The sequence below is a fragment of the Bombyx mandarina genome, chromosome 02 (genome assembly GCF_030267445.1).
Source record: "Bombyx mandarina strain Sakado chromosome 02, ASM3026744v2".
NCBI lineage: Eukaryota > Metazoa > Arthropoda > Insecta > Lepidoptera > Bombycidae > Bombyx > Bombyx mandarina.
This window is the reverse complement of record NC_143209.1, coordinates 2,166,462-2,176,828: the sequence shown is the minus strand read 5'-3', so window position 1 is coordinate 2,176,828 and position 10,367 is coordinate 2,166,462. Positions and strand designations below refer to the sequence as shown.

Sequence of the window (10,367 nt, the reverse complement as noted above, 5' to 3'; positions counted from 1 at the left end):
GTTGTTTCACAGAATGACTTCAGAATGAGTTCGATATGAGTTGTGTCTGTTTTATACGGAATATTTCTCAAGTTTCCTATCTCAAAAAACGTGACTTTAACCTACATCACTGTATCTTGTGAAATTTTGTATGAATGAGATTACCCTAACTAGTGGTGCGGCTTTTGGAGACAGCTAAATGATACGTGTCAATCAAGGAAAAAGAAGTTTTTTCACAATTCTACATTTCAACACCTTGGTGTAATCACTCTTAAAGGAATACACTTATTCGTATAAAAGGATTGCCGCTGTGCAGTAATAGCATTCTCCGTCTAGTACCTGAATACAACAACATGTCTACCTTCACTTTCCTTCTCTTCTGCGCTCAGGCCTGCCTGATCCAAGTGAGTAGTGTTTATTTTATGTGCTCTCTGATTTGAAATTACCAACTACTACATTTGTGTTTTTGCTGATAGATTGGAATGTCCACGTGAATCTTCGCTCTCGTTACAGAATGTGTATGGCCTGTACTTGGGTGGACTAGGCGGTTGCGGTTGTGGAGGTGGATGGAACGGCTGGAACGGACTCGGTGGTGGTTGGAACGGCTGGAATGGAGTCGGCTGGAGCGGCATCGACGGCGGATACGGCGGATACGGCGGTGGTTGTGGTTCATATGGAGGTGAAGGCATCGGTAACATTGGAGTCGCCGGTGAGCTGCCCGTCGGTGGTGTCACCGCTGTCGGCGGCCGCGTGCCCATCATCGGTGCCGTCGAGTACGGAGGTCCCGCCTGCGCCGCTGGTGCCGTCTCCATCTGCGGACACTGCGCTCCCACCTGCGGATGTGGACGCCCTGGCTTCGGTGGATACTACTGAACATGTAAAGAAAGAAAATACGGCAACCCTCCATTAATTAAATTCTGATCGATGCAACCGTAGCTATTTTTATTAAGATTTGTCTACCCTAAATCCACAAACTAATATTTTCGGAAAGACTTTCCAAGAACCTCTGCTCAAGAATTTGGTTTCAAGTAAAGCTACTTAATTAAAAATCTTAAACAACATACACGTCTAGTACCTACATTATTTGATAATATTGAGGACAGGAAGGATTCCCGAGTAGGCAAAACATATTATTATGGTAAAGTGATGTCTGGGTCTACTATGAAGAAGTACAGTGGTTTCAGGTAGCAGAAATGTTCTCGCGGCCGCTGGTGATTCCGGTGGTGATCGCATCAATCAATTACTCTAAAAAATCTCTACAGAGCTTATGATACCAAATATAAATGAAACCTAAAACATTTTCTTTGACCCTGAGATCTTAAAATTTTCGGGCGGCTACGGTACCGAAAAATCTGAATGGTTCTCTTGTTGGCTTTATTCTTGTACAAGCTGGGGTTTGAAATGCTAGTTCCACGAATTCAGTTCCAGCAGACTTTTGGTGGAGAATCCTTTCAATTGCCTTATAAACCTACAAACGTTTATCTTTAGTTTGGAGAGATAGGAACACTTGGAAACACGGAGCTTGACCTAACCGAGTTTCCGAACATCAGCGCTCTGCCGCACCAGCTACATTCGGATAGTCTAATAGGTTCTTATTTTCGATATCGTATCTCTTTAAGCGACGAAAAGTTCTCAAGTGGTGACAGCGCACCGGAAAACATAGAGTGAGTAGGCCAAGCCTCACACGACATAGACCGATCAACTGTTGAAGATTGTGAGAATCCACTCGATGCAGACTGCGCAGAAAACGTCATTGTTGTGAGCCTTGGGGGAGGCCTATGTCCAGTAGTGGTCTAGGCTGATGATGATGATGATGATAAGGCTCTTCAGTTACCATCCTCTCCAGTAAAAAAATATATTTATCGGAGTAACTATCACAAAATCGATTTAAGTGAAAAACACAAACTCCTTCCTTAATGAAGATCTTAAGGACTTAGTAACCTTCATTTCTCATTTTGAATTTTATTACCTTTCGTAAATGGGCACAACGCACACTCATTCAAGCCCAGCTCTTCAACAGAAGACACATCGGTAGGACTCTCGTGCGATATCTAACCACCTTGGAAAGGAAGTCGCATTACCTGACTACACGTTGACTCGTTATACCCCGACTAGAGCCTTTTATTGAATCTCAGATCTTGTCGAAAATCCAGAGCCACAAAATGCCCTACTTTGGCTTTGTGCAAACAGAGACCATGGTTACAGAAATTTTCATTTTGATAGAAGTAACTATTGTGTATAACACATTATAACTCAATATGAAATGGCACCCAAGATCATACATGAACCGCCTCCAAAAGACAGGTTCCTCAATGATACTTTGATCATAATATCCTTACATTGACGATAAACTCTTCTGCGACCATATTATTCACTATATAAACATGCCCTACCTTGATAAGTAGGTAAATAATACAGAGGCCCATAGTTCTTCAGACTAATTTAGGTTTTCACGGGCAAACCTTCAGCGAGCTTGTTTCGGTGTTGCAGAAAGCTTTAAACCATTTGCTGGTCTAAGGACTCCGATAGCCCTTAGCTTCATTCGCGTAAACATGTTAACTCCACGTGCTTGATTCGGCTCTGCTTTGATGTTAACTGACGTGAGGATGCGATTTCGCAAGGAAGCTGAAAGACCCATTCGTTGTTTCGACGGGTGGTTACTCGAGATCTGGTCGAACCGGTCCCTACAAGCCTTCTATACACTATAGCAACCGCAGACCGGTTTAAATTTCTATCCGTTGATGCCGAACTAATGCCACAACTTGTGCGGCTTGTCCGAACGAAGTATCTGCATTATTGTGATGAAGCTCTTGTTAAGTTATAAGCACTACATAAAGATTCTATTGGAAATAATAATTCAATTGTGAAATGGAGAAACAAAATGACAATCAATTTAAAAAAAAATACGCTATAAACCAAATTCATTTTTAATTTTGGTTTGCTTATGATTTAAGACCAACCTTTTCTATTTCATTTATAAAAGCTTAACCAGTTTGTATATGACGGCGTTAACAATATTTCTAATAAACATCACGTGCAACAGGCGTGACTCACACAAGCCGGGTGCGCCGGCCGTGTCGTTCCACTCGTGCAACAGAAGTGACTCATAAGCCAGCTGCGCCGGCTAGTATAAAAAGACGGTGCGTGCCTTGCGAGAGACATTCGTTGGACTGCGCTTGCCTGGTGCACTTACTATATCCTTGTTACGTTGTGTGATTCAGTGATTGTTGTACGTACTGGTTAAAGTTGGACAAGTGTTAAAGTGAATTGTTAAGATAACATATTGTTGATTAAATCAGGAATCAGAAGTGACATCGTTTTACTTGGTGTTCAACAAGATAATATCTACCCTCAAGCTTACATATACTTTAAAAATCATTCATTGAATCCTGAACTTTGATGCATTTTAGTAAAACGCTTTTATTAGCTTCATACGTATGTTAGTATGTATGTCAGTATATAATGGAATATTTGAACATTATTTTAACCCCCTTCAAAACGTCAGATTAACTCGAAATTTGCTATACTTATTATGGACCGATGACAATTTAATATTTTTAAAAGTTTGATCCGTTATCCTAACTAGGATAATTAGGATTAGCGATTTTTTGTTTTCCTGAGACCCGGAGTGTCTGCGTCAAGACCAAGAAGGAAAACTACCAGGCGCGCCGATCACCTATTTCTCGGATAAGTTACCGACTGATTTAGATGAAATTTATGAAAAATTGGAAAAAAAAATTAGAAAAAAATTAAATTCACCTAAAAAATGGAAAATACATAAAAGTTTTAAAAAAACTAAAAAAATACGATTTTCTAGAAAATCCAACTAAAAAATTGAAAATAAGTTTTAATAAATTTGAATATAAATAGTGTAATAAAAAAAAATTGTAAAAAAAAGCGTCGAGTGCATGCTACCAATAGTTTTAAATATTTTATGAACAGATATGAGTAGAAGGCCTATTTTGATAATATCCTGAAAAGCACCGCACGCTTTTTTACACTGAAATAATTTTTTCTTACACTATTTTTAATTCAAATTTATTAAAATTCCAATTAATTTCGCCATGGAGCATAATTATTCTGAAACACAGTTTGATGCTGGGGTAAAATATATTTTGAATGTTCAGATTATAAAAGGACAAGCGTCTTGTTGACAATTTGTTCAGTAGCCGCAGCCACATCCCCATCCGCCGTAGCCTCCATAGCCGAGACCGTAGCCGCCTCCGTAGCCTCCATAGCCCAGACCGTAGCCGCCTCCGTAACCAGCTCCATAGCCGAGTCCACCCTCGCGGGTAATACCAACGTCACCGTTTCCGCACCCGTAGAAGATTTCACCAATACCGGCAGTGGGGAACTCGCCAGCGACATCAGCAGTACCAAGGAACGGCAGGTTGCCGCAGACACCGACGGTACCTTCGTACCTGTTCTCAGAAGCTACACCCAGACCAGTGGGAGCAGCAGAGGCAGTAGCTACAGGGAGACCACCACCGCTGAAACCACGACCGCATCCACCTCCAAGACCCCCGTAGCCCAAACCACCATAGCCCAGACCGCCGTAACCACGACCTCCGCAACCACAACCAATGCTCAAAACGGACTGTGAACAATGTGAAGTAATTAAATATATTAATATTAGAACGCGTTTTACATTAAGTATAAGTTTTAATTGAAAAGACGTACCTGTGCCACGAGGGCGGTGGCGCAGACGAAGAGAATGAGTTTAGCGGCCATGTTGTTTCACAGAATGACTTCAGAATGAGTTCGATGTCAGTTCTGTCTGTTTTATACGGAATATTTCTCAAGTGTCCTATCTCAAAAACGTGACTTTAACCTACATCACTGTACCTTGTGAAATTTTGTTTGATTGAGATTACCCTAACTAGTGGCGCGGCTTTTGGAGACAGCTAAATGATACGTGTCAATCAAGGAAAAAGAAGTTTTTTCACAATTCTACATTTCAACACCTTGGTGTAATCACTCTTAAAGGAATACACTTATTCGTATAAAAGGATTGCCGCTGTGCAGTAATAGCATTCTTCGTCTAGTACCTGAATACAACAATATGTCTACCTTCACTTTCCTTCTCTTCTGCGCTCAGGCCTGCCTGATCCAAGTGAGTAGTGTTTATTTTATGTGCTCTCTGATTTGAAATTACCAACTACTACATTTGTGTTTTTGCTGATAGATTGGAATGTCCACGTGAATCTTCGCTCTCGTTACAGAATGTGTATGGCCTGTACTTGGGTGGACTAGGCGGTTGCGGTTGTGGAGGTGGATGGAACGGCTGGAACGGACTCGGTGGTGGTTGGAACGGTCTAGGTGTTGGCTGGAACGGCATCGACGGTGGATACGGCGCCGGCTGCGGCTCATACGGAGGTGAGGGTATCGGTAACGTTGGAGTCGCCGGTGAGCTGCCCGTCGGTGGTGTCACCGCTGTCGGCGGCCGCGTGCCCATCATCGGTGCCGTCGAGTACGGAGGTCCCGCCTGCGCCGCTGGTGCCGTCTCCATCTGCGGACACTGCGCTCCCACCTGCGGATGTGGACGCGCTGGCTTCGGTGGATACTACTGAAAATGTAAAGAAAGAAAATACGGCAACCCTCCATTAATTAAATTCTGATCGATGCAACCGTAGCTATTTTTATTAAGATTTGTCTACTCTAAATCCACAAACTAATATTTTCGGAAAGACTTTCCAAGAACCTCTGCTCAAGAATTTGGTTTCAAGTAAAGCTACTTAATTAAAAATCTTAAACAACATACACGTCTAGTACCTACATTATTTGATAATATTGAGGACAGGAAGGATTCCCTGAGTAGGCAAAACATGTTATTATGGTAAAGTGATGTCTGGGTCTACTATGAAGAAGTACAGTGGTTTCAGGTAGCAGAAATGTTCTCGCGGCCGCTGGTGATGCCGGTGGTGATCGCATCAATCAATTACTCTAAAAAATCGCTACAGAGCTTATGATACCAAATATAAATGAAACCTAAAACATTTTATTTGACCCCGAGATCTTAAAATTTTCGGGCGGCTACGTTACCGAAAAATCTAAATGGTTCTCTTGTTGGCTTTATTCTTGTACAAGCTGGGGTTTGAAATGCTAGTTCCACGAATTCAGTTCCAGCGGACTTTTGGTGGAGAATCCTTTCAATTGCCTTATAAACCTACAAACGTTTATCTTTAGTTTGGAGAGATGGAAACACTTGGAGACACGGAGCTTGACCTAACCGAGTTTCCGAACATCAGCGCTCTGCCTCACCAGCTACATTCGGATAGTCTAATAGGTTCTTATTTTCGATATCGTATCTCTTTAAGCGACGAAAAGTTCTCAAGTGGCGACAGCGCACCGGAAAACACAGAGTGAGTAGGCCAAGCCTCACACGACATAGACCGATCAACTGTTGAAGATTGTGAGAATCCACTCGATGCAGACTGCGCAGAACACGTTATTGTTGTGAACCTTGGGGGAGGCCTATGTCCAGTAGTGGTCTAGGCTGATGATGATGATGATAAGGCTCTTCAATTACCATCCTCTCCAGTAAAAAAATATATTTATCGGAGTAACTATCAAAAATCGATTAAAGTGAAAAACACAAACTCCTTCCTTAATGAAGATCTTAAGGACTTTGGTTGCGCGCGGATTAGTAATAGGATGCTAATGAATTATTGGGATGGCGCCACCTTTGGAGTTTGTTAGTTACTAATTACCGCGACTATCCAAAGCGTGGTTCTACCCGATCGATCACGCTTTACCGCTAGCTGCCTAGATGGCGGCACTTGTATATTATGTGGTGCTTGTGCTTACGAAAAGCTACGTGAGCTTCGTCACCCCCCCCGCCGCCCGCGTGCTTCCATCGCCGACGCCCGCACGACAGTCACTGGCAAGGTCTACAGGTGAGTGCAAGTTCTTTTAATTTATTGCCATTTTATTGCTGCTTCCGTGTAATCATTCGCCCGCCCGCTCGCTTATGTGTATTTAATTTATATCTTTAGTTTGATTACTAGCTTTGTTTACCGCTATATAGTTTTACCGCTCCGCTCATTATAAGTGTCAAACATTTGTCACATACCGCTTAGGACGGCTATTTACACGCCTTTCTACAACCCCGCTTTATATGCTCCCGCCGCAGGAGGGCTATTTACACGCCCCCTTGCTACCCCATAGTTTGGTCCTGCGAGCCTGGATTAGATCCAACTTAAATTTTAATTAAAATTAGAATTAATTTATGATTACCCCCATTCGCCATTTTGTTACAGTATTGTATTGTATGTAAAAGTTAATTACATTCATCGCTATTAGTAATAATAACTCGTAACCGCATATTGAATTATATTTATTAACTTAGTTCATTTAGTGTTATTTTTTTAGTCAGTTATTTCATAACTTCATTATGGAAAATAGACAACTAAAGAAACTTATCGCGAAGAATAATTTAGTATTTGCACAAATTAATGATTTATATAATAAATCAAAAAATATTTCGGAGTTTGATTCGGAATTAATTGAAACTTTTCTTGCCGAATCAGAATCGATTGATGACATGCGTGTTAGATTTGAAAGCAATTTGGATGATATCAATGATTTAAATTTAAAGCAAAACCCCGAAGTTGAGCCTGAATACGCAGCTTTATCGTCTTTTGACACGTTATATAATTACGTAAGACGCGCTCGTAACAAAATTACAATTGGTGATTCGTCAAATGTAATGAGAACTACCGCCGCCATAAATGTAACATTGCCAACAATTTCACTTCCTTCCTTTGACGGACGCTCTCTTGAAGGATGGGAAACATTTTACCAGGCTTTTAAAGCTAACATTCACGATAACCCGCAACTGTCTGATGCGCAACGTGTGCAGTATTTAATGGGCAAATTAACACATAGTGCATTAAAGTTAACCGCTGGTATAATACCCACAGGTGAAACATATAATATTATTTGGTCGAATCTAATTAGTAAATATCAGGATAAACGAGCTTTAGGATGTCATTATCTGAATAATATATTAGATTTAAAAAATTGTTCACCTACCGCAAATAGTTTAAATATGTTCATTGAAAAAATTTCATCTTCGATTGCCGCTTTAAAACAATTAAATTTACTCGATTTAACTGATTTTATTTTATTACAATGCTCACTGAGAAGGTTGGATCCTCAAACGTTACATTCTTTTGAAGCATCGGTTCGTGGTATTGAAATACCCACAACTGAAATGTTTATTAAATTCATACAGGATCAGATTAAAATATTAGAACGCTCTGCACCGAAATGTAACATAGAGAAATCTAAAAATCATAAATCTTTTATTTCTAATAGTTATAATGACCCAGTCCGCACTGAAAGGGTTAACAAACCGGTTTCGTGCACAGGTAGATCCTTATCTACGTGCGATCTTTGCTCGAGCTCGCACCACACGCAGTTATATCGTTGTAATGAATTTAAAAATATGATTTCACCGCAAGCACGTTATGATTTTATTAAATCGAACAAGGGTTGCATAAATTGTTTAAGCTTATCGCATACATTAAAAGCATGTCAATCAAAGTTAACATGCAATAATTGTAAGAAATATCATCATACTTTATTGTGTTTTGGTAATAAACGGGCGAATCGAAATAGGAAAAGCGTACCCAGTCCATCGAATGACTACGCTGACATGGACAGGCAGGTCAGTCGGTCGCAGGTACATGGAATTCCGAGTGATGCCGCGCGGTCCGATTACGGTCGGTCCCAGGTTCAATCTCAACCTGTTGTTCAGAGTTACGATCATCATGATGCCGCTTCGAATACTTGTTTACACTCTAAGAAAACGATACAACAACAAAATAATACGACCGCTACCACGTTGACTCACAGTTCGGAAATAAAATCGAATAGTAATATTTTATTATCAACCGCTCAAATATACGCTCACTCGAATAAAGGGGAACGTAAAATAGTTAGATCTTTAATAGATAATGGTTCCCAAAATAATTTAATAACTGTCAATTGTTGTAAATTACTTAAATTACCGATTATACCTTTAAATAATTCTTATATTAGAGGTATTGGATTAACCGCTCGCCCGATTCACGGATATGTTTATTTAAATATTGAATCTAGATTTTCTCCTAATAAATATTATATTCACGCTTTAGTAGTAGACTGTATTACAGATAAATTACCCGCTTATTTTATAAATTCCTCAAATATGAATCATATACGTAATTTACCGCTTGCCGATTCAAATTGGAACGTTCCAGGTGTGATTGATATGGTGTTAGGTGCTCAGTTATTTCCATATATATACTTAGGTAATCGTATAGATACTGGCTCACTAGCGCCACCTGCCGTAGAAACAACCTTCGGTTATGTTCTTATGGGTGACGTACCTGAAGTGAGTTACACCGGCATTATGAAACCGCAACATGATAATTTTTCTGTTATAAATGATAATAATACCTCTTTGTGACTATCTAGTACAGTTTATATTGATAATCCACCCGCTTTCGAAAATACTAAAATTCATTCTGCATTCACTTTAAATAAAACTTTTTCATCTATAACGCATAAAGACCTTGAGTCATTTTTACATAAATTTTGGGAATTAGAGGAGATTCCTCATGAGCGTCATCTTAGCCCTGAGGAAGCCGAGTGTGAAAACAAATATATTTCTACAATTACCCGCGATAATGATGGCCGATATACGGTTGAGTTACCATTTAGTAGAAATCCCGCTGACCTTGGCAAGTCTTATACTATATGCTCCCGCCGCAGGAGGGCTATTTACACGCCCCCTTGCTACCCCATAGTTTGGTCCTTCGAGCCGGATCACGGCCGGCGGCGTCCAGCGACGTCGCTTGGCCTCTAAACTATGGGGTAGCAAGGGGGCGTGTAAATAGCCCTCTTGCGGCGGGAGCATATATAGCGGGGTTGTAGAAAGGCGTGTAAATAGCCGTCCTAAGCGGTATGTGACAAATGTTTGTCACTTATAATTAGCGGAGCGGTAAAACTATATAGCGGTAAACACAAGCTAGTAATCAAACTAAAGATATAAATTAAATACACATAAGCGAGCGGGCGGGCGAATGATTACACGGAAGCAGCAACAAAATGGCAATAAATTAAAAGAACTTGCACTCACCTGTAGACCTTGCCAGTGACTGTCGTGCGGGCGTCGGCGATGGAAGCACGCGGGCGGCGGGAGGGGGGTGAAGCTCACGTAGCTTTTCGTAAGCACAAGCACCACACAATATACAAGTGCCGCCATCTAGGCAGCTAGCGGTAAAGCGTGATCGATCGGGTAGAACCACGCTTTGGATAGTCGCGGTAATTAGTAACTAACAAACTCCAAAGGTGGCGCCATCCCAATAATTCATTAGCATCCCATTACTAATCCGCGCGGG

The 10,367-nt window shown here is 40.9% G+C and overlaps 2 protein-coding genes across 2 annotated transcripts; one reads left to right on the top strand and one right to left on the bottom strand.

Moving 5' to 3' along the window:
* Positions 1-4,095: 4,095 nt before the first annotated feature.
* Positions 4,096-4,710, bottom strand: LOC114241915 (chorion class B protein L12-like). The gene is made up of 2 exons (XM_089734238.1): positions 4,660-4,710; positions 4,096-4,576 (listed from the first exon to the last, which is right to left on the bottom strand). Exons 1-2 carry the CDS (start codon positions 4,708-4,710, stop codon positions 4,142-4,144), a joined length of 486 nt encoding a protein of 161 aa, XP_089590364.1. The 3' UTR covers positions 4,096-4,141.
* Positions 4,711-5,041: 331 nt separating this feature from the next.
* On the top strand, positions 5,042-5,606 carry LOC114241918 (chorion class A protein L12). The gene is made up of 2 exons (XM_089734243.1): positions 5,042-5,092; positions 5,202-5,606. Exons 1-2 carry the CDS (start codon positions 5,042-5,044, stop codon positions 5,547-5,549), a joined length of 399 nt encoding a protein of 132 aa, XP_089590369.1. The 3' UTR covers positions 5,550-5,606.
* Positions 5,607-10,367: the final 4,761 nt, after the last annotated feature.